This window comes from Pseudopodoces humilis, chromosome 5 (assembly GCF_049639895.1).
Source record: "Pseudopodoces humilis isolate 2021_Gansu_Grassland_sample_001 chromosome 5, ASM4963989v1, whole genome shotgun sequence".
NCBI classification, from domain to species: domain Eukaryota; kingdom Metazoa; phylum Chordata; class Aves; order Passeriformes; family Paridae; genus Pseudopodoces; species Pseudopodoces humilis.
The window spans coordinates 56645615-56671289 of NC_142204.1; the positions used below are offsets into that span (position 1 = coordinate 56645615).

The following is a 25675-nucleotide window of genomic DNA, read 5'->3' on the forward strand; positions in this document are numbered from 1 at the left end:
AGTCCACTAGTCCAGCATCCAACAACACTACTAAAATAATAAAAAGAAAAAAAAAAAACAAACAACCAACCAACCAAAAACTGATGAAAACAAAGCAAAACCCAAGAAGTAAACATAATGAAAAAAACACAGTCTGGGATAATATCCTAAAAATAACATAAGTACATATATAAACAGCAAAAGGAAATAATTTTGGAGCTCAAAAATGTTGTTAAAATGCTGGTAGGACTTCCTCTACTCTGTGCTGACTTGCTCTGGCCCTTCACTTTCCCTTTTCTTACGCATGCTTGTCTGCATACCCACACTTCTCAGGGTCTTTTCTATGGTTGTATCCCCTTCACTTTTTCCCTTCAGAATTTCTTTCCATCATAAATTGTTTTCATCTGGCTCTATCAGTTCTCAGCCCAACTTAATTCCTCTACACCCTACAGAAATTAACAAAATGGAACAAGCATGGAACAAAAGTATTTGGTCTCATATTTTCTCTAGTAAGTTTTGGCCCTTTTGCCATCTTATTTCTATTTAATTTTTCAGGAAGGGGATTAACTATTACTTTGAGTTTCTACAGCAGGCAGCATAATAATGGACTGTGATTCTCCTTGCACACTACCATGGCAGCCATGAGAAACAATAAAAAGAATCCTGCCAATCATCTTTTATGCACTTATCCAATTTTTTTCTAATCTTACAAATTTTGACTGACATAAGAAGTCAAAATCTTTGACATGAGCCCAGTCACATTTTGCTATAGAGGATGTGATATACTTTTGGTGATGAAAGAATATAGCAATGGTAAACTAAGTTATGAACACATCATTATTCTTCCTAAAATGCCTTTACAAAAACCAGTGTGAACAGGCTACTGAACAATCTCAGAGACCCTTTTTTTTTCAGTAAAGTTATGGAAAGTTTCTTTTTATGTTCATAAATCCATCAGCAACAGTCCATTTTCAGAAAAGATCTTTATTCATGATTACATCTGCAACTCTGCTACTGAATGTCTACCAGAAAAGAGTAACTATGCAATCTATACCTGAAACAAATGTGAGTACCACTCTACCGAAATCAGTGATTAAATACTTCGGTAGATAAAGAATCCTTATAAAATATATTAAAAAACCCACAGAAATTTGGTTTCAGTAGCTACTGATAATCTTACAGAGAACAGGAAAGGCCTTCAGAGGTAGTTATGCCTTATTTTTCTCAAAGTGTCTATGACTGTTCTTAATGCAACTCCTATAAGCTACTGGTTATCTCTCCTTACTCAGCTGCTGTGCCTCTGCAGTGTAATGAAATTCTGGTATGATGATAGCACATCCTATTAATGAAAGTATTATGGACACAGATGGCTATCAAGGCTGCAGACTGCTGAACACCACGACCGTAGCTGATTTTCTAGCTGATATCATTCAGTATTGAGAGTTAACAAATCTGGGACACAAATAACTTTGTATAAAGCATACCCTAGTACTCAGTGGAAGCTTTTTCTGTTCAAATCACGGCATGCAAAGGATATAGAAAAGAGAGGGAGAGGGTAAGGAGAGGGAAGAGTGTCTAGCCCATTTCCATTCTCATGAATAGTTATTTTTTTCAATTGGCAAAATATTTTGAAAACCATTCAAGTGGATTCAGTTTTACAACCTAAAGGTACAATCTAGGAAAGGAAAAAATAAATGTCCTAATCCAAATTAAAAAGAAAAAAATTGCTAATAAGACAATTTTTAAATATATTTGAGCATACTTACTAATATCCTCCTAATTTCCTTAAACCTCACTTCCACAGACACACAAGAAATTTATACTGCTTTCATTTCAGTCTTTACCTCTTTTGTTTTATGCTCATCATATGTGTGTATATATATATATATCGTATATCATACATAACTTTAATTTTTCTTTTATGTTCAAATATCTTATTCCACTGTTTTTCAGTGCAAGAAAATTCAACATTTTATGTTATGGGAAAATAAAAATAAAAAACACGTTATACATGGAAAATACTATACGTAGGCACAGTACCCTTAGGAATTGAAAATTTAAATCCTGAATATTGTGCAAACTAACATTTAAGTGAAGTTCCATAATTTTGAGGAATACTCCAAAGTTAGGTTGAATACTGAAGTTAGCAGGGGCAGTCTAACAGGATGTCACATCTCTAAATCTCATCATCTCATGATATTAATTCAAAGATCAAAGGAACACTATTTTTCATTATTTTAATAGGCAAACTCAATGCAAAATAAATTTTAAAAAAATGGAACCAACATTTTATATTAACAGTCCACAATAAAATTAAAAAAAAATTCAGAGTACAGAAAAAATCCAATGCAAACTGAGAAGCAGTTAATATTTCTCATATAAAATTTTCTATTCCAAATAAAAGCTTGCAGTAGATTATTATAGATTACAGTTAAAAGTACACTATTTAAAGAAATTGTTATATAAAAACTTAGAAAAAAGAGAAACCATTTATGCAAAGAATTTCAAGTTACTCTTACATGAATCTGAACATCTTCAAATTTATTTCTTTCAGGAAGCTTGTGACTACACTAATATAATTTTTTATATATTATATCTAGCTACCCAAAAGACTACTGATCCGGTAAATTCAAATTCAAGGAAACAGGTTCATTAGCTTCAATAGCATTCATAATTTGACTAAGAGGTTAAAGTATGTGAACCTTAAATTATAAGGATATCAAGATAGGAATCATGTCTCTCTGTCTGGGTAGGCTGTTTTATTAATTCCATAATAAGATCTAGACTCATGCTTATGTTCCAGATATAGTCATCAACATCTGAAAGAGAAGCAAAAGCTACTTCAAGTACAGAAACCTTTCCATAATCTTTATTTGCACGCTGAACACAATGTCATTTTAGAATTTCCTACACAAAGAACTGGCACCACTTAATTCATAATAAATTAGTTTAGCCATTGTAATAGATGGATGGGCTCTTACACTGGTTGAAACCTGACTTGAGTCCTCTGGCTTGTCCTGGAAACTACTCTCATGGGTATAATTACCAGCTTAGGACAATTACAACTGCTAGGTAACTTTGTACAACAGTGAGGCGTTTTTACTTACAAAGTCATCCTTGACCAGGAAAGTAATATTGGAGCAGAAGCACTAAATGTTGGGGAATAATTTTGTGTTTTGGCCTTTCAGCTTCTAATTTATTCACTTCAATGCCACATAACAGTATCAATATAAAGGTATTTTCTGTTTTCTATATATTTATACATAAACACTCTACATATACATATGACTATAAGATATATAGTTATATAGGTGTATATATATGACTATCAGATAGAGATAAATATGAAAAAAACCATACAATTACCAGAAAATACAATCTCATTCCATGCTCAGTACCTACAGAACTGAAGATAACATGATACTCAGCATATAATTTTTGTTTCCAGCTACATTAACCAAAGGGTTCTAAACTGTGCAAAGAGGTTCAAAATTAGCTGCACTCAGGTTACCTTAAAGAACAAGACGCAGGGCAAATTCTGTGAAAAGCAGAGCATGCAGTGCTCCACATGGCATCCCCTGGAGCCTCTAGTCCAGCCCAGAATGACTGTCAGCCACTGGCACACCAGAGGCCCCACCTGGAGGGAAGGGTCCCAGGGGACCAAAGCAGATGAAAGCAGTTGCACAAAGGCACATGTGGGAAAGGCCCAGCATTTGGATTTTACAGTAGCTATAATTGGAATTCAAGCGGTGACTATTAATCTTTCTCTGTCACTCTCATCCTGCTTTCTGTTCTCCTAATTTCCTCCTCTTAAAATCTGAGTAACTTGAAGTTAGATGGGTTAGAGGTTTCTAAGTCAATGCCATGTGAAATGTTTTATTTTGACTGAATATTTGCTTTAAAATTTCACAAGTACCCGTATTTTCTAAAGTTTGACAGGAAAAGTTTGTTGCACAACCTCCTGAGAATGTCATGTTCCCCATGTGCCCCTGCCTCAGGATATAAGAAACCTAAGCCCCTTTAAAAAACTCATCAAGCAAGTCTGGAGCTTAACACAACGAATTCAGATAATACAAATATCACTGGTAAAGGAACACTAACTCAGCACTTTTTAGTGTAGGATGGTGAAATCACGAAAATTAAAGTGTCATGTAAATTCAAATGAACAGAGGTCAAGTACTTAAAATATTCATACAGACCAAGACTTCCACTTCTGACATGTGACAAATGCAAAACTGCAAAACCCAGCTCATTAGCATGAAGAGTCTAAGAATTGCTCTTCAGGAAATCTGGTACTAAAAGCCCAGCAATATTTTCTGTCACTGAAGATCTACCGAGGTTTTTAAACCCAAATGTCCTCCCGCCCCAAGACTGTGAGGCAGTTTATCTGTCTACTGCCCACCACTTCAACAAGGAGCTTCTAACATTCACATTGAAGTTACTAAGCAGGCTGCCTGCAGTTGAAAATAAAAATTCAGATAGGATCTCTACAAAAATACAGATTCAAAGAGACAGACATCTGTGGGAGTTTCTGAACTTCTCTGAGATGAAATGCACAGAGAAAACCTTGATATTATTAGCTAAAACATGATACATTCCTGATCCAGTTTCACAAAATCAGACCACAATAAAGTTGGGTTCCAGGTACTTTGTGGTAGCATGATTTGTCTTCTGAAGGAAGATTAAACTTTAGATGGGAACAAATTGCTGATGCTTTTCAGACAGGCAACAAGACCTTCTAGAGGGATCCCATCAGGTATCACCCCACATAAACACAGAGTAAGCCAGGAGGGACACGTGTCAGTGTACATGACCAGATGACACTGAATCTGGTTCATTTATATTTTGGGCAGGCACCTACACTCAGCGCTGCAGCCTTTTCTTTATTTCAAGGCTGGCATTTCCCTTGGCTTTATACTTATATATAATGATTAGACTTCCAAAACTTACATCAAAATTCTAACTTAAGGCTGTTAAAGTAAGAGTGTCAATACTGCGTCTAGGATAACTACTTTTAAAAAGCTACTCAGAATTCGTCAATATTCTTAGCAAGTGCTCAGAGTTTTAAGCTTAACAAAATTAAAAATTCATGCAAAGCTGAAGCCTGAAATTAAAAATATGCTTGCTGCTTTGTGCAGAAGACATCTATCCTACCAAAGAAAGCCTTTTATTGAATTATTTTAATCTGTATTACATATACCCCAGGCAGTAAGCTTTAAAAATACAATTTAAAAAAAAAAAAAAAAGAAAGATGATTATTATCAAGGTCAGGAGGACTGAGTCTTCCAATTTTGTAGACTGCTACATGATCTAATTGGAGAGAAAATAGGTGATTATTTTCATTGGCTGTTGTTATTGTAATGCCACTGCTAGTTAGTGCACCAAAACATTCCAGTACAACTGAAAAAAAACACAACTCATAGACCTTTCCTTCTTTTTTTTTAAAAAAAACAAACTCCAAATCAGTTCTATTCTTTATCTGAAACAATTATTTTTTTTTTCTATCTCAAGAAGTAATTTATTTATCCTTTGTGATGCACAGTCTTGATTGATACATCTTCCTTCATATTCAATTGGGGCTGAACCTTGCCCTCTCAAAAGGGATACGCATGGCTGGAAGTTGTCTGTGTATGCCCTTCTCAGAGGGATGCTAGGTAAATCCCTGACACCCTCAAAAGATCTACTCTGAAACAAATGGATGGAAATTCTACTTGTCCACTACCACCTCATCTAAGAGTACAAAGAAGCTGTGAGGGCTTTCCTCCTTATCCTACTCCCTGGAATCTGGAAAATTAACAAAAAGAAGCACCTATATATCCTTATTGCTTTGTATCACCAATGATGTCTATCATTAGACTGCAAGAGCTTTTAGTCTAGGACTGTGTGAAACTGGCTTACAAAGTACCACGCATGCCTTGACACTGTAAAATAACACAGCACCAAAACATAAGCAAAACAAGTTAGAGAAATAAAAAATAATGACATATTAAAGTTTATTTCTGATATGAAAATGCCAGTTTTTATGACACAAATATTTTTTTCTTCCTCTAGTATGACCTCATCCTATAACTGCCAGGGAAGTACAACTCCTTCATATCACCATAAATATGCAACTTTCTAAGGTTCTGTCTTCAGAAAAGATATTTTCCCTGAATCAGCACTGTGCAGACTATTCTGAAAGTGATATATAAAAATGCCTAGAACTAAATACTCTGTCTCAGGTGCTGGGTATAGTAGTGCTATTAATGTTGTCACTAATTTAGCAATCAAGTTTAACATTTTCTAGGACTCTTCTGACACATCATCTATCATCACAGATATTAAACCTAAGGTAAGTTAAAAATAAAGTGGTACATAGCTATAAAATGCCATTTCTAACCATGTTATAGCCTTTCTTGATTCACTTTTATGAAACACTATTTTTTTTTTTTTTGTTTATGGTTCTTTGTGCTTAAATTACTGGATTACTGAAGGGGGGGAATATTCCTTGACCATGCTACTTTCAAATAGTAAAAATGCCATTTAGCTATAGTTATAGCTCATCCATTGATGGCAGGGGTATTTACAGAGGTTCATGTCTATATTCTCCTAAACTCACTGGAGACAGAAGCCCACCTTCACACATGAATAATTTTGAAAGTTTCTCTTTTCCTACTCTTCTGGGGATAACTGGAAGGTAGGATGATAACCAAAGGAAGTAATATAAACATGTTACATTTTTTCTTTAAACTGCCTCTAATCAGTGAAGACAGTGGCTTTTCCAGAAGGCAATCTGAGCTGCTGATGGCCTGAAATGTTTACACACATTACATTCCAGCAGAAAACCTATCTGCTAGTCATCTTATGTTCTCTTTAATGCTATAAAAGAAAAAGAGACAAGCTTTCAGAAGTGATTCCAGTATTGACAGTAAGTGATCTCTGAAATGCCCATTGCAGCCCCCTGTCTGCAGAGGGAGATGCAGAGGGAGCTTAGTGACCAAACTCCTGAATTTAGGAATGTCATGTTGACCTATTGCCTGAAGTTAGGTAATGAATCAGACTGAAATCAGACTGCTGTGGTTGTTGATAGTGCCCTGCCGCAAGATATCAAGCACAGAAAACTCTACCCAGTGATTCAGTGCATACTTATGCTAATGCATAATATGTTCTCTAGTTATTTTGTCCAGTTCAATTTAAAATGTCTGTAGTAATTAGGCTTCTAGTCACTTCCTCAGAAAATTGTTCCACAATCTAATGTCACATAACCTCTAACCATTTTTATGTGCTGAAACTGCCATCAGAGCACATAGATGAAAGAGGATTAGACTACATGGGTGACTGCGTAGGAATGTCAAGGAAGTGAAGGAAACAAAGCTGTTAGCATTGATGAACTAATGCATCCAATCAAACACCAGGAGGCTGAAGGTGTTGTCTTTCAGATGAAATGTGAAAGCAAGGCACTAAGCATTAGAGGCAATTAAAGTTCTCTCAGCACTCTTTGCACAGTATCAGTGCTAACCCCTGGTTCCTGGCCACCTTCCAAATCACATAAATAATTCTGCTTTCCTAAATATTTCCCTGCCCTGTAATTTAAAAAGGCAGTCATCTCTTGACTTGAAATAGTACACTGATGCCAGGTTTAACCACGAAGTAGGATGCTTATAAGTGAAAAGTATTTCCAGGTCTTTGTTATAGGTACAAGAAGCATTTCATTTTCAATGACATTTTATTCACTCTTATCCTGGCATTATTTCCCTTACCACAAACCTATATTATGCCCAACTTGTAAGCTGTGATCAGTACTCACTCTCTGCTACTTGACTGCTATGAATGAACTGTTTTGCGGAAAAGTCTAACATTATGCAAAATCCTGATCTGCATCTTTATGCCAGGTCCAGTCATCAAATCAAAGAATCATTGAATATCTCAAACTGAGAGACCCACAAGGATCATCAAATCCAATCCCTGCTCCTCTCAGAACTAAGAGAAAACCACATGACCAATTACACTTCATCTGTCGGCCAGATCACGACCACTAACACTAAAAAGAAAAGTGTAATTGTAGTGGGTGACTCCTTCCTGAGGGGAACAGAGAGCCCCATATGTTGACTGGACCCATCCCACAGGGAGGTCTGCTGCCTCCCTGGGTCCCAGGTATGGAATATCACTGACTTCCTGGGCTGATTCAGCCCTCTGATTATTACCCACTGCTGATAATCCAGGCTGGCAGTGAAGGAATTGAAAAGAGGAGCATGCAAATCTGCTCTCCATTTACCAGCAGTCCTGGTTCACTGGTGAGGCTCCAGATGACTGGAAGCTGGCCAATGTGACACCCATTCACAAAAAGTGTGGGAAGGAGAATCCTGGTAATTACAGGCCAGTCAGCCTGACCTCAGTACCTGGTAAGGTAATAGAGCAGTTTATACTGAGTGTCATCATGCAGCACTTACAGGATGGCCAGGGTATCAGACCCAGCCAGCATAGGTTTAGGAGGGGTAGGTCATGTTTGACCAACCTGGTCTCCTTCTGTGGCCAGGTGACCCATCTGGTGGATGAAGGAAATGCTGTGGATGTTGTCTGTTTGGACTTCAGCAAGGCCTTTGACACTGTCTCCCACAGCACACTCCTGGAAAAGCTGGCAGCCCATGACTTGGACAGGAGCACTCTTTGCTGGGTTAGGAACTATCTGGATGGCCGGGCCCAGAGAGTGGTGGTGAACGGTGCTGCATCCAGCTGGGGGCCAGTGACCAGTGGTGTCCCTCAGGGGTCTGTGCTGGGACCAGTCCTGTTCAATGTTTGTACTGACCACATGGATGAGGGTATTTCACTGGTAAATTTGCAGACGACACTAAGCTGGAAGCATGTGTTGATCTGTTGGAAGGGAGCAGGGCTCTGCAGAGAGACCTGGAATGGTTGGATGGATGGGCAAAGTCCAGTGGGATGAAGCTTAATAAGTCCAAGTGCTGAGTCCTGCATTTTGGCCACAATAACCCCCTGCAACACTACAGCTTGGCGACGGTGTGGCTGGACATTGCCCAGGCAGAAAGGGACCTGGGGGTGCTGGTGACAGCAGCTGAACATGAGCCAACAGTGTGTCCTGGTGGCCAAGAAGGCCAATGGCTTCTTGGCCTGGATCAGGAGTAGTGTGGCCAGCAGGAGCAGGAAGGTCATTCTTCCCCTGTACTCGGCACTGGTGAGGCCACACCTCGAGTGCTGTGTCCAGTTCTGGGCCCTCAGTTTGGGAAGGACGTTGAGATGCTGGAGCACGTCCAGAGGAGGCAACGAGGCTGATGAGGGAACACAAACCCTGTGAGGAACGGCTGAGGGAGTTGTGGTGGTTTAGCCTGGAGAAAAAGAGACTCAGGAGTGACCTTATCATTTTCCACAACCTCCTGAAAGGTGGTTGTAGTCGGGTAGGGCGTGGTCTCTTTCTCCAGGCAGCAACTGACAGAATGAGAGGACACAGTCTCAAGCTGCACCAAAGGAAATATAGGTTGGATATTAGGAAAAAGTTTTTTTACAGAAAGGTTGATAAAGGATTGGAATGGTCTGCCTGGGGAGGGGGTGTAGTCACCTTCCCTGGATGTGTTTTAAAAAAGACTGGATGTGGCACTTGGTGTCATTGTTTAGTTGAGGTGTTAGGGCTGGGTTGGACTCGATGATCTTGAAGGTCATTTCCAACCTATTCATTCTGTGATTCTGTGACCAAGAGTGTTGTCCAAACGCTCCTTGAACTCTGATCAGTTTGGTGCTGTGACCATTTCCCAGAGAAAACTGTTTCATTGCCTGACCATGCTCTCAGTGAAGAACCTGTTCCAAATGTACAATCTGGCCTTCTCTTGATATTTTTTCATTCAGTTTCCTTGGGTCCTAGCACTAGTCACCAAAGAGAGGGGATCTCCCCCTCTGCTGCCCATCTTGATGAAGTTGTAGACTGAGATGAGTTCTCACAGACTTCCACAGACTTCTCCAAGCTGAACAAAGTTGCCTCTTGTTAAGTCTTGCCCTCAAGCCATTTCATTATCTTGGTCACTCTCCTCTGGACACACTGTAACAGTCTGATGTCCATCTTATACCGAGGCACCCAAAATTGCCAGAGTACTCAAGATGGGGCCTCAGTTTTTTGAGTTTAGGTACCAAATATTTCAGAACATAGAGAAACCCTTACCTACCCTTCTTCATTAAAATATTCCTTTAGGGTAGTTATCAATCCGTTTGCTACCTTCCTAAGCAGGGTTTTGGGTTTATTTTTCTGTGGTTGCTTTCTTTTTTTGCCATGTGTTTGGTTATTCCATTTATGGATTCTCAGTCAAGAGAAGAAACCTAACTTACCTCCCTGTATTTTTTATAGACACATCTTTGTTGCCACTGATGGTGCAGCTACTGATATGTTCCATTTAATACTGCTCAGTTTCTGTCTTAGGGTTGAACAGTGGCATTTCTTCCCCAGAAACACTTCAATCTCTGACACTTGGCATTCATGTTCAAAGAGAACAAAGGTATTCAATGTGAATATGTTTACATGATTTTACTAAGTTTGTGATATTATTGAGACAAGAAATTTCACTCAACTTCTTTTGGAATGTCACATATTGTCCTTAGTTTGGGGCTGAAAGCAAACTGGATTGAAACTTGTGCATTTCCAAATGAAAAGTGACCTGCAAGTTGGAAATTGTCAAACTGTGTCTGTACCATGCATAGGAAAGGGAAGCTCATGAGTAAGAGAAACAATTTTACTTCCATATCAGTAACTAGGAAAATCTACAGTTCTGATGGAATTGTCTGGAGGTAGCTGAAAGAAAAGAAAGCCTTGTACATGCACTGGTGCATCTATAAGTACAGATGCATTTGTGACTGTATATGTGGGAGCTAGGATGAGAAAAGGAAGAAAAGAGTTATTATTTCTTCAAGCCATGTGGAAAAACAAGTTTGGTACGCATACTAGTTTTCCTTTTGGTTTTACTTATGCAACAAAGTAAAATGTATTGTAATTACAGTCAAGGAAGGTTTGAAATATCTTCAATAAAATTATGACAAAATAACATAAATATTATAATAACAAACATTAAATATTATAGATGTAAAATAAGAAAAAAAAATTAAAGTAATTATAGTTATCCTTTTAGTTTAGTTTAGTTTAGTTTACTCTTTATATTTATCCTTCTTTTTTTTGCTTCCTACAATATGTCTAAGACTCTTTAGAATGATGAAGCTCTCTCATTATTAAGCAGTTTTGTTTGAAGTGCATGACCTAGGATTCTATTAATGATCAGTTCTGACCCCTACACTTCCCTATAGAGTCACAGAGATAATAAGAGCAGGGAATTATTGATTGAAACTAATGTGGTTTCCTTGTAGACCTTGAGAGTCTGTGTTAAAAAAAAAATCAATCAATGCCAACTGAAAAGCATGTTAATCATAATGTATGAATAACTTATATACACTAACATCCTATAGAAACCAATATCACTACAGTGCTTGCAAAAGCAATTCAATATTACTAAAACTGTAAAAAGTAAAAACCAACAAAACAAAAACCAATCAATCCACACTTTGATTTGTAACAAAAGTAGTCTGAACACTTTGAATTCAGTTACCTGAGCTACAGCTGCCCAAATTTAAGATTTTTGGATATTGGGATTGATCTCTTGGCATTTCTCATAGCACTTACTGGACATAAAAGTAACCAGAGCATAAGAATCTTCTAATCACAGAATTTAGGTAAGCAAATTAATGATTGCCATCCTAATTTTCTCAGGCAAATAAACAAATTCTCTCATACCACTTTTCCTCTCATCAACTGTTTCTATTTTCTGAACAAAATTGCAGTTTATTTTTACCTATAAATATGTATTAGACATAAGTATTAGAATTATTGAACATTTAAAAGTTCTTTGCACACTTCTCAGGAAACTATCTTTGCACTGTAAGAAAAGCTTTGCCATAACAAATCTTATTTTCAGATTTATACAATTCTTGTGAAAGAACACAAATCATGGGTGCATCTGTATGCAAACTTTTATTAAAGACTTTTAATCATCACTTGCTTTAAAACAAATTTAAATTAGCAAAGGTACTGTACAAAACCAAAGAATAATTGCTATCTTCCAATCTCTCACTGGTTCCAGCTTAAAAACTGATGAAGCTTAACCGACACACAGGGAAATTACACTGGTGATAAACCAGATGCTATGTTGAAATAAAATATCTTATCAAACAAACTAATGCAACTGAGGTCATTGCTATAGAATTTGATCTCAAAAATGGGACTAGGGAACACCAGTTGCAAATAAAAATAATATAATGAAAAGTGCAGGCAAACTGCTGTCATAATATCACAAACCCTACATTCATGAATAAAAATTACATCATAACCAAACATACCAAATATACATTATGGCTCTGTGGGTGTAGAAATGAAGCAATCAACACTAAATCAAGCTTTAAATCAGGGTGAATATCGATGGTTTTTTTTCAGAATACATTAGCAATCTGCTATAGTTAAGACTGCTAGAAAAAAATACAAATTAAATCATCCCTCTCCATCATACGGAAATATTTCAAGAAATTCTCTGTTCTTCATGTACTGCTCAGACCAAATTCTAAACATTGTATTTCCATTTCTAAGAATTTCAGTTTTATCTATTTGACATTCACTGTGTTTCCTTTATTAGGAAAAGACCTTCGGTGATGCAGCAGTGGAAAGAAGAGTGGATTTTGATAATCAACTCAGGACTTACTCTAAGAGCTATGTTGACAAGTTCAATCTCACCCAATGTTTGTAGGGTTTAAGAGCCCTTAAATTACCTACTCCTTTTGCTGCAAGAATTGACACTTGCATTTCGAAGCTCCAGGAAATATACTACACAATCAAATATATTCCCAGGTACTTCCTTCCATTGAACATTGTACAAATGATAGCCAGCTACAATACAATGTATTTTAAGGTTGTAAAAATTACCAGCTTTAATAATGAATCCTTAAACCACTCTCTTGCCAGAAGATGCAACAAAGCTGTTCGCTAATATTTTGTCACTATCGGGTTAGCAGGTCACACTTACTATGCCTGCTTCCTTCACGTATGGCTTTGCATTTAAGGTCTAAGGTCTACCTTCATATTAGAAATAATCTCTTTGAAATCAAGACTATATAAAGAATAAAATTAAAAGAAGCAAATTTTTGAGGGTTTTTTCCTTTTTGATAGCAAAAATGAAATGTCAAATAGCAGTTATATACTTAACATGAACAGTAATACAAATGAAGAAAAATTTGCAAAAGTACATTCTACATCCTATTTAAGAAAGCTGAGAAGGATTTATTTGTTTTTTTGAAAAATGAGATTCTTTATTGCAAAAAAAACCAAAAAAACAACCCAGCAATTATGTTTGCTTGTTACATTCCTAAATCAGCAGTGTTTGACTTAATATTGGAGACAAATTCAGCTTTCTCCTACATAATTTTATGTAGCATTCATATCATGTTCAGAATAAAGCATTAAGTAGTTGTGTTTGAAAAAATGTATTCTAGAAATGTGTATAAAAATATGGAAGGATTCAATGTTCATTCTTTAAACTATGAACCTGGTAAATTCACAGATGGATGCTTGTCAGTTTGTGGCCAAATTATCTGCCAGTTTTACTTGCAAGCAGTTTAGAGACAAGATAAAGTGCTTGTTTATTCCTTCCTATATAATTGTGTTGATGGTATGTAAAACTAAATTTTTTAACTTCATTCATGACAAAAACCTACAGATCAAAGATTTGAATTTTGCCTAGTCTGGACACTTGATATACAGTTCTAGGTATTACTAATCTTTTTGAGCTCTGATTATAAAACATCCCCAGCAGTGCTCAGGAAAATAAAGTAGCATGTCCTACATAACACGTAGTTATTCTTAGCAAAGGGCTTAACATCCTAATTATAAACATTTCACAAAATAATGAAGAACCATGTTATTATATCTTAATATGTCACAGAATCAAAGACTAGGAAGGGAACCACAAGGATCATCTTGTCCAACTTTTTAGGCAAAAACACCAGTCTAGACAAAATGGCCCATCACCCTGTTCAACTGCATCTTAAGTGTACAATACTGGGGAATCCACCAGTTCCCTGGGGTGTTTCAAAGGCTGAGTTTTCTCATTTTGAAAAATTATAATTTTATGTCTAATTGGAATATCCCCAGGAGAAACTTGTACCCATTATTCCTCATCTTTTCCATGTGACTCCTTGTCAGCCTTAAAAAAATAATTATGGTATTTAGACATAAATGTTAAAGGGAAGCTTTATTTTTCAACTGATGAACTTCCCAATTCTTTTTCCAACAAATTATTACATAAAGAACCTTTTCTGACTACATGATCTCTAACCGTGAATCCTGTCATCCAGTTATTTTTTCATGAAATGATGATCAAGCACATTGAAAGCACAAGCAGAATTTGAAACAGACTTTCATTGTGAGTTTCCCCCAAGAAATAAGTAAAGAAAGAAAAAATATTTTCAAATATCTAATTAACTCAAAGCTTCCATATTTTGAAAACAACCTAATGTAATAATTGAAGGATGAGGTGCAGGCATGTCTTCTTAGTGACATGTGTATTCCAGCTCAGCTTCATCTTAAGACACTCACAGGTGTATCAAGGCAAGGCAGACAGTGTGCAACAAAGAGTGATATATCTGACTTATCTTAGGCAGTAAAAATGAGATAGATTACTCTGAAAGGGTGCCTTTTGGTCTTTATTGGGTATAATGAAAAACTGGAGTCATTAGCAGCTACCTTTGGATACCCAAGTTACAGCCAATCAATCTAACCATAGGCCAAAACTAACTGAGGAAAAATTAGGTTTTGTTCCCATCAGCTGGTGGAAAACTCTTTTCTTCTTGCTTAGAACTTTGTTGTTTTAAAAAAGAAAACATATATTGAATATTTTAATTGGTAGTAAGCGCTTTTCCTAAAGTTGCAACTATAAATATAATAAAATAATTCCTTTCTTAAGCAATTACATCTTATGATGTTACAATAAAACATGAAAGGAGAACTACTGGATATAGTATTGTAATATGAAAGAGACAGCTAAGAAAGTATCTTACAGAGTACTAAAAACAGTGAAAGAAAAATGCAAAAATAGAATGTGCATGACGTTCTATATTTAGCTTTGTGGGTTGGCTCTGAAATCTCCTTTTGAGCTGTCTTCCTTGATAACCACTGATAACGACCAAATTCTGAGGCAACAGTAGGGTGTTCTCTGCAATATTTTTATCTGAAGACTCAAACCAGCCAGTATTCAAAGCCAATACATGAATTGCTTATAGTTCTATACATAAGCATGTTTATATATATTTTTTTTTCTTTTGTTAATTGAGACTAGATCAAAACTTAAAATTTAATATCATTATTTTCAACATGTCTCAAATTTCATTTTTAATATTAATGTTTACTGAAAAACTTTCAGGGCAGACCACTCTTGAAGACTCTCCCACTGTTAATGTAACAGAGAATTTAATTTGTCTCAAAAAATTATTTCAAAGTGAAACATTTCCATACCTCCCTGTATGCGAGCAGTTTTCCAGCTACATGCTATCAGTGCATCTGCAGTGAATCATACAGAATATCATTTTAAAGAGAGATGAAATACTGGACATGTGATGTACATTCAGATACTGTATTCCAATTATAGCATCTGTGCTTTCTTCAGCAGCATTAAATATCACACAGGAGCAGTCACATTAGCCTCCCAGTGGCATAAGACCTTTGAGGATTGCTTGCTGCATTTTTTTAACGTTTTAAGGAATAAAAAGTAGGGGAAAAAAGAATGCCATTTCACTGCTGATTCTGTAATCACATGCAGAATAAAATAGTACCATGCCTTTAACATTCAACTGCATATCAAGTTAAAACAAAAGTGAAATTTCCCAATGGAAAAAAATGTAATTGAAATATCTATATTATTAGTATTACCCTTTGGGTGAATTTCAATGTTATTGCCATTGTTAGTTGGGACAACATGAAAATTTCTTCTATAGCATGTATTGTTTTGTTTTTTTAGGAGACAGCACTCTTGTATTGGCAGAAACCAATTGAATAGATTTTTGCTTCTTACCATCAACACACGCTGGCCTTGCTCTTGTTGTGCCGGCAATCTGTCCTTTTTTACATGCACAGCGAGCTGTTTGTCGGGCTATAGTCCTTCGGGGCTGACTGCTATCTCTGTCCAAAGTAACAATCTCACATGTACCTGCAGCCAGCTGACCTGGAAAACAAACCAGCAACAGGTCCCAGTCACTGAATGCACCACAGGCAATCTATTACAGCCGAATAGAGCCACGGCCCCAAGTCACAGCAGACACTCCACAACAAATGGGCAGCCAGCTGATGGATATAATAAAACTAAGATGACATACAATTTTTCTTTGTGGTGGACATATGAAAAACCTGCAAACTGGTTCTATCAGAAAATGATTATTGTTTCATAAAAGCCAGAGTTGAGGTTACACAGGTTACTTTTACTTATGTTGGCTAAGTAAAGGGACAATCTTTTGGCAATGAAATGTAAATGGTATGCTCTTTACACACTTTCAGAAATGCGGTTATAAAGTATACGGCAAATAGAAAATTCCCCAAATTTCCATGAATACAATGAAGGCTTAACTGTTTTGTGTGTTGCTTTTGAAGGAGAAAGACTTTCAAAGCATTCCCATGTTTGCCAAACTGTCAGTCCTTTGGCTCTTGCACCATCTAAACTGAAAGGTAATTAATTCTCTTCCTGACTCATACTTGATGTAGCTTTTATTTTTTTTACTAAATTTACTAGATAACTGTCAAATGGCTTAAATGACACCACACCCTTAGCTCAGTAATTACTAACTTTTTATTGACTTTTCCAATATAGGTAGCTTTTCCTAGATACTAAAGAAACCCACACCACCTAATTCTGAATTTGGACTATGATATGAGAAGTATACCCAAAAGTTAAAAAAAATTATTTATGAAGAACATTAGTTTAAAGTTAATGTTATACTTTCAGAGCAATGCACTTCCTCTGGTACAACCAATAGTAGGCTAGTAGTACACCAAAATAGTACCTTTGACAGTCAGGAAAGATACATTATTGAATTTCAATATGTAGAAAGACTGAAAAAAAATTCCAACTACTATTTTGCATTAGATATATTTTCTGGGGCTTATAGTGCAGTCGTAAATGTCTGCAACACTATCTGCAAATCACAAGCTTTCTACCTTTTAGTTTTTATTTATAAAAAAAAAAAAGAAAAATTAAATTCAGTTTTTTAAAAAAACGCAGTTTAAATAATATTCATGGTAAATCGTTTTTATGCTGTTGAAATAAAATGAGAAAAAAACCCAAAAATTCTATAATAACATCAAAACTAAAAAAAGTAAAACTAAATCAATATGAAATATTTATGAATGTCCTTTAAGTCAAAAAATAAAATGCTGATTTTCTATTAACCTTTTTCTTTTTTTAATTCGGAATACAAGTTTACCCAGTCTATTCTTCTCAGAAGCAGTTAAGATGCTTTTGCAGAAGAGCAAAATATTGTAGACTGTCACCAGCACTGTGCCTTGTTCACTGCTAAGGCACCTAAATTTTATGTTTCTGTGACTCTTATACTGCAGTAAATTAAAAAATGGCAAAAATTAAGATATCAAGGATGGGTATGGAATCAGGTACTACAAATGCATGCAAATATATGACATCTAAGTAACATACATCAGGCACTTAGAAACACATATTATTTTCACAACAGTGAACATTATCGCCACTGTGTTTAATGACTCCTGGCAACTAGACTTACGGGCTTTGGTCAGTCCTGTGTTTCTACTCTTTTCCACCCAGTCTGTTAATAAAAACATCTTAGGATAAACTTCTTGATAAGAGGACTTTATTATATTCTGCTTCTTTCTTTGTTCATTTAAAAATACTGGATTAGAATGCAAAGGTTTAGCAAGAAAGATAGTGGCACATAATTTTCTAGAAAAAGACAAGGGAGGTCCTGCTACACTCAAATATGTTGAACTAAAAAAAAAACAAACAAAAACAAAACAACAACAAAAAATTATTTTTTTTGCCCTGGCACTAATATATTTCATGCTGGGTTGAAGGAGATGTATTGCTTCTGAGGAATATAGCTGTCTTGCTAGGTCATGTGAAAAAAAAAGATAATCAGAGGCATATTTAGATGCTGTTGCCTCAGGCCACAAAAAAGTGGAAGGGTTAAGTATGACACATATAAGTGTATGGGTTTCCATACTCTCCACTATCCATGAGTCTTTATACTATTATTTCTTTCATTAAAAGCTAAGATAAATCATACAATCTAGGGGAATAACTGCATGAACTCCCATTTCAGAGGAAAGAACCAGATTTACAGCACAGTGAAGGCAAATAATGGCTATAGTCAGAGAATAAAAACAATGAAGTTCTATGTCAAGATAATTTGTGAAGGCAATGAGCTTCCCAGGGACTGCAAGCAATGAGCATCAATAAGAACGCTTAATGGTATTTTCTGCTTTTGGACCTGTACAATTTTAGTTCTGCTTTGGTTTTCAGAAATGATAATTTCTTCCAGGCATAGTGAACTTATTTTTTTTATGAATTTTGAAAACTAGGATACCTACACAAAAGTAATTGCTATACACAGATATTTTATCTGATGCTTTTCTTTTTTCTATAGCAGAAGAAAATTGTAAGTTACTGTAGAGTTACAGGAGCTCTAACATATATGACATAAATATTTTCTCCTGATTGTGTCACAGGCTGCAAAGATTGCAAGCATATTGAGCACTGCAGCAGAGAGTACATCCACTGTTGCTCGGCTCTAGATGGCTGTAAAGCATGAAAGGTATTAGTTAAGGTTATGGAAGGCCATCTCCAGAGAGAGAGTCATCCTGGTGTAAAACATGCCATCTCTCTGTCTTTCATTATGTAGAGGGTAAGACTACAGGGGTACCTCACTTAGATGACGTGAGCTACTTTGGCTTTTTAACAATTTAATCTAGAAACATAAGGTACAAAGTAATGGAACTAAATGAATATGCTTTTTGCAAGTACTGAATGGCAAAAATTAGGATACCTTTAAAGTGACCTTTTTCAGAGATGTTAATGAAAAAAGGCTGTTCATTGGTGAGCCTCTGAACATGCTCCACTTCACTCCTAAAGCCAGAGAAGAAATCTCAAGGCAGCAATGGGTGGAGTTTCACTAAAGCTTTTCCAGTTCAGAGATTAAAAGCCACAGTCCATGAAAATTCATAAAGGCTTCACACTTTCATTATATTTTCTTTACATATTTGCAGCACACAAAGCAATTCACCACCCTCCAACCTAAACAAATAATCTTGGTGGAAAAAAGACAAACATCATTAAGGAACAGAGTAATTTTCCTTTTGTCTAAAATATTTTTTCCAAGAAAATTTTGTGTTTTACTCTTTTATAAACCAGAATGAAGATTATTTCAGAAGTACCATAAAACTGAAGTTTTCCAAATTAATTAGCAGATATTTCTTTGTTTTTGCCACTGTTACTATATATATATGAAAACAATTTTAATATTTGTTTTATTATTTTCATCCAATAATTAAGATCTCACTGGCAATTTATTTGATTTTGTTTTGTCACCGTCTGATTACTAAACAGAGAAAAGTTTCAGTTCTTTAATGCTCTTTTATAGTGTAGCACTGCATTCTTAAAATGCCAGCTGATCTCTCCCAACTCTCTCCCACCACAAACACAAATGCTTCTATACGGAATTATTTCAGAAAAAGGGAAAACCACAGGATTCTGAATTAAAAATGCAAGCCAAAGTAAACAAAAATTAAAAAAAATGCACAAGTGTTAAAACTTTGAATAAAACAGGACTGCGCTTTTGGCTTGTATCTTGAAATTCTTTTCAGTAACTGCTGTATACAGCACTTTGGCATTTTTTCTAAATGAAGTCCATTTGTGATCAGTCCTCAAACTGCTCTTTGTGAGACTTTCATGGAGTGTGCAGGAATCATGAGTATAGGTACACATACTTAGCAAATGTGCAGGAAATATCTTAAGGTAAAAAGAGCCCATTTTTAAAATATCATTATTGTTTCATTCTTGAAAAAAAATTGTTATTGAAAAGCTTAAAAGCAAATGGCATTTTTCATGCTTATTACTAAGACTCTTCTGTCAACTATATGTCATTGTTGAAAGAACAAATATTTTGAAAGATTTATATTTTCAGCAACAGGTAAAAGCCTTAAACAGTAGATATATTTGTATTACATGGAGGGTACTTGGAATAATATTTTAATTTTACATGGCTAAAAATATTTTTAGTCTCCATTAGGAAATAAAAATCTAAATAATCCACAGTAACTACAGCAAACTTTTTTTTAGAAAAAAATTTATGTTTATTGTAAAGCTGAAGGCTTTACCTAAAATTCATTTAAAGAAATAAAATCTAATTATGAACTAATGGAATCTGTGGGTACAATGAAAGTAAGTCTTGATCTAAACATAAAGATTTTTCCAGAGGTTTAGATTTCATGCTCGTCCAGAAAACCTACTTGTGATTTGTACATGCAGGCTTATATTATAGTTTCAGTGAACAATTTTTCCATGCATCACCAATTTGATGCCTAGCAACACAAGCTCTTTTAGTTCAAAATGCATTAAGTTAGATGGTATTAAAATTCTTGGCTAGATTCAGATATGCTTTTGTCAGTGAATACAATGCAGGAGTTGTTTCAAAATCAGATCATAGGAATACATTCAGTAGTTTTATATTACAATATTGAAGTCTTTCTGGAAACAGAGCCATGTCAATTCCTGAGCAGAGCTGAGGATCAACAATTCCTACTGAAACAAGGGGGAACTGAAGTACTAAGTGTCACTCATTATCTACAGCTTGACATCAGCCTGAGAAACAAATATTTAAAAATTATTCAATTTAAAATATAAAAAGAATACGTTTAAGCAGAACTCAATTTTTTGTCATATATCCTTCTTCAAGGACAATGTCTTGAAAGAAGATCTCTTACACTGAATATGATCCAAATCCAGACAGTTCAATTACCTTTTCTTTTTAAAATCTAGTTCATAAAGAGGGAGATTATGGCAATGAATTGGTTTGCCTCAGAGAACCATACTCATGTTTAAGCTGCAAGAGTAAAATTTTTGGAAATCCAATTAGCATTAAATAAGAAAGAAATTAAATAAGAAAGCAAGCTTCTGAAAAAAAAAAATAAAGTAACAGGGCAGAATTGGCTCAGCCAGTTTGAGAAAAAGTTTTTCAAATTAATCAGCACAATTTGAGAATAACTGTCAAATAAGAACATTGTTTCAATTGTTAACTTAGGTGATACAAAGGCATTCCAGCTTTTCAGTAGAATATTTTCAAGGAAATACACTATTTCCCTTTCCTCCTTTCAAAGTCAGTGACATGAAAAGCATTTGTTCCCAAGATATTTCATATATCATTTTGGACCTTAGATCGTTTTATTGAAACAAATGTTGTGTCTGTTTAAGCAACAAGACTACACAAAACAATTCTTCATGCTAGTAGAGTTAGACAAACTCTTTAGAATAGTCTTTACCAGTTTTTCTTGAGGGCATGATTATGTTGTCAGTAGAAGACAGGACCGATGTTACTGAAACAAAAACTAACAAATTTGGATAATCCTAATCTATTGGTGTAACCCACAGGTGCCCAGTGGAGTAAAAAGCAGTACAATTTTTTCAGAAGTTTCCTTACATTTATTTCATTATAGGTTTACAGCTATATTTGATGAGAGTCAACATTATAATGTAACCTTTGTAGCTTCTCAGTCTTAAAACAAGTGATGTTGAATTTTAGTGGTATTAAAGAATAAATATCTTAAAAGATGTGGCTTGAGTGCCCATTTGATAAAGAAAAAATCACTATAGAGCTTAATTTGGTAAAATTTATGAATAATGAGAAAAATATGATTAATGCCTTCTCCTTTAAATACTTAGTTTAAATATTTTCAGAGTTCCACTGCAATGAAACAGTATATTATGTCCCCCTAGTAATTACTAATCTTTCTGCAATTTTCAAACTACCACTTAGCCATCTCAAGCACATAAACAGCACAGACATTAGGAGGACAGGAAAATAGTTTTCAGCTCTTCCATTCTGAAATAAGCAGTAAATTTTAATTAAGATAGATCCTAGTCTTCTAAGTAGTTGCACAGGAAAGAAAATCAAGTCTGTGGAGATTCAAGATACATTCAGGGCCCATTTTGAAATTTAATTTTTTCCTAGATAAGAGTAATGCCCTAACGTATTGCACCTGATACTACTATTACATGTAATTGCTTAATGTTTTGTTGTATAATTAGGAATAATTCCCCCTATATCTGACTATTAAAAACACAAGAGAAAGAAAAATACATGTAAAACCAAACTGCAGTAAAAACAGACTGCAAGATTTCAGATTCCAAATGGATTTATCAGTCAGATTTGGTACACAATAAGGGAATTCCAGACCAGAAAAAGCTCAAAAAGTCAAGGATGTATGATTTAATGTGGAAACAAGTGATTTGCCTAGTTAGAACGTAGTTCTAATTTCTCCTCCTTTGTTACTTGAAAACATAATTCATACTATGTATGTAGAAATGACAAGGTGTTTGAGTCTTTTTTCTTTAAGTAATTTCTCCCTCTGTGTAAGACAGTGTGAACTGCAGATCTCAGCTCCACAGAGCTGCTCCAAGGAGGACCTGCAGCTCCAAAGGGTTAGTGAATTGCTTCTGGAGGCCTCAATTGGTTACAGAAAGGAAATAACTGCAGGAATTCAGGATGGAACAAAACTTTGCTTATTTGCATAAATCAGGAAGTGGCTGTTATTCTATTACTTTCCTAAAAATATTAAAAGATGTTATAAAAAGAAGGAAGAAAAAGAAAACAAAAAAGGAAAAAGAAAATTAAAATTAAAAAGAAAATACAAAAAAAAAGTAAGACAAAAAATTTCTTCTATGCCTTTACCAGCCTCTACATGTAAAATAAACCTAGTCTGTTTATAAAACAAACGGAATAGCCGTAGGGGAAAAACTGTTATTGCAGGGATGCTGATATTCCTCTTGAGAAAGACAGGAATAAAAAGCACAGGTTTGTCTAAAAAGCTACTGACATTTGTTGGAGCCAGAAGCTTTATGTCGGGAAGGAACAAGTCTGTTGTGTTAGCAAAATATGTCACTGCAGGGAGCATGAAATCAGTTTGAAAGAACATGCAGATAAAGTCATATATCAGAAGTAGATATAAAGTAGCTGCTCAGGTAAACCGTGTTTTTATCTTCTCAGGCTTTCCTTTGTACTATCAAACCATTATCCTAGGATTACCTGATTGTTATTCTAGAAGGACTTGAAAACTGCTTAAAATGAACAGCCTTTAAAAAGTCATCACACAAGTAGCCATCCTACTTGTATCAAGATATGCACTCCAAGATTCTGGGTTCAACAGCAGGTTTTGGGTAAAATTTGGTCCAGTAAGGGTCCATGCAGGAAAGAACTAACTTACTGGCATTTTGTTGTATTGAATCTCAGCCCTTAACCTGCAGAAACAATAACCACAAAGTCTAATTACCATCTACCAGGAACTAAATTATATACTACACAAAAAGAACTGTGTCATTATTCCGTGCCTGTAGCAGGTTTCAAAACCTGAAGGCCAAAGTAGGAGTTGAAGACAACTACTACCTAACAGTATCCAGCATTGTTAACATGCCATATGCCAACTCACACCTATGTATGAATAAAAAATTCAAATTATGAAAATTTTGTCATTTTTCTAGGACAAATATGATCACACTAAATAACCTACTGTCCTGTTGCTAGGTCTAGAGGATTTCTTTAAAATAAGGCTGTTCATTTTCATTACTGCCCGTAATACTACTCTTCCCTTTTCGCAAAAGACTATGACAAAAAAAAAACTAAAACATTTTATTTCTAGTAATGACACTGTAATGCAGTTGTTTTGGTTTTTTTTTTGTAATCTAGATGGCAGGCTTACCCTGAAGTCACGAGATAGCAGACAAAATGTTCTAGTAGCTCAGGCAATTTTTTTTGTCATCTTTTTTGTTTACAGGAAAAGTCCATAAACATTCTCAGTTTAAAATTAAGTCTCTCAAGACCTGGTTATGCTGCACTTGCTACAAACATATAGGTACAACAGCTCACACATAACCACAGGGAAATATAAAAGTAAACATTGGGAAAAAAAAAGAAAAAAAAAAAAGAAAAAAAAAAAAAGAAAGGAAGCTCTGAAGTAGAACAGTATCCATATCAAAGAAGGAAACAATCTTCAACAATTTTGAAAGTCTTACTGTACCTAAGAAGAAATAGTCCCACTGAAAAATACATGACATTAATTAGAAGTATTATGGATGAATCCAAATCAGTCTCATGCTGAGAATCTTGAGCATACAAAGGAACCACAAGCCCAAAGCTCCAACAAGTAGAATTTGCATCTCTTACAGTGCATCTGCAGCGATCATGAAGGGAGTTTATGGTGCATGTGTTCAACTAATCTGGATGCTAGCATGAGTGCTCAAATCAAGCACATCATCAGGACCAGAAGAGAACAGCTAGTACCTGCTGTGTCTGCTGTTTCTTCTTGCTTTGCTCTCACTTTCATCCCTGATGCCACAAAGCAGTTCCCCCATGTTTACAGCAGGGTGCAGGGAAGGCCCTCGCTCGGGTGCTACGCTGAGCACATGGCTACAGTCAGCACACCAGCCGCACCTGCACAGGTACAGCACCAAGGGGAGACTTAAAAAGACAGACATAGTATGCAAAAGAAATATATCCTTTCTGTTAGACTAATACCAACTTCAGCACCAACCAGAAGAAGTGAATTTGACAGACTCCTTAACTGATTAATTTGAGTGATGGCATTAATTTTAAAGGTTTGTCTGGGAACGGGGTTTTACGCAAGTGTGACAGAGAAGCAGGAGTATGCTGGCTATTATTCTCAGATGTTCTGCAGACTTGGAGGAGTGATTTTCTATCTGGGACAGCTTCACTGCTGCATTTTCCATTTTTATCTGTTTTGCTCAAAATGACTTATGAAACAGGTGCATGCTGAAATGAAAAGTTTTCATGGATAAAATCCATGATTTTTATATCCTTATTTCTAGTCCTCCAAGAAGATAACCATTTATGGGATAAGATTCTCTTTTGCACAACTCAGAGGAGGGTGTCAGAAAAAGAGTTTTTAAGTTGTTCATGTATCCAAGGCTACCCAAAGAGAGAGCAGTGAATGAGGACGACTGTCATCCCACCCACCTTTGCCAATCAGTAAAGGGCCCAAGATTAGAAACATACACAATATGTCCTCCTGTGTCCCACTAACCAGGAACAATGCCTTCCATTTGCACAACTAATTGTTCAACCATTGCACACTCACAACTCCATTATTTCAACTCTACCACATATAAAGGGGCTTCTCCTTAAAGAATGTACTTCCTGTATGTTCACACTAGATGTAGAATTAATTTCAGTTTGCTGAAAACCTGAAAATATTTTAACTGTATAAATTAATTTTCTGCTGGACTTAGTGGCTGCAAAATAAACACAAAAAATCTATCAACAGAAGCAAAAGTTATGTGGTATGTATGCGTTCATATTACAGAAGGCAATGTCAAAAAGACTTTATACACTGATGACCTTTTAAAAAACTTTAAATGAACCTTTTATTATTATTATTATTATT

General features: G+C 35.6%; 1 protein-coding gene across 4 annotated transcripts in view; it reads right to left on the minus strand.

Annotated features, from left to right (window-relative positions):
• Positions 1-25675, minus strand: part of TAFA5 (TAFA chemokine like family member 5) — a 450274-nt gene that overhangs the window by 208387 nt on the left and 216212 nt on the right. For all 4 annotated transcript variants that reach the window (XR_015772528.1, XM_088055523.1, XM_088055524.1 and 1 more), the window contains exon 2: positions 16059-16208. Coding sequence is in view for 3 of the 4 variants with exons in the window: in XM_088055523.1 (XP_087911649.1) it covers positions 16059-16208 (150 nt within the window). In the remaining variant the exon portion in view is untranslated. The remainder of the gene's footprint in view (positions 1-16058; positions 16209-25675) is intronic.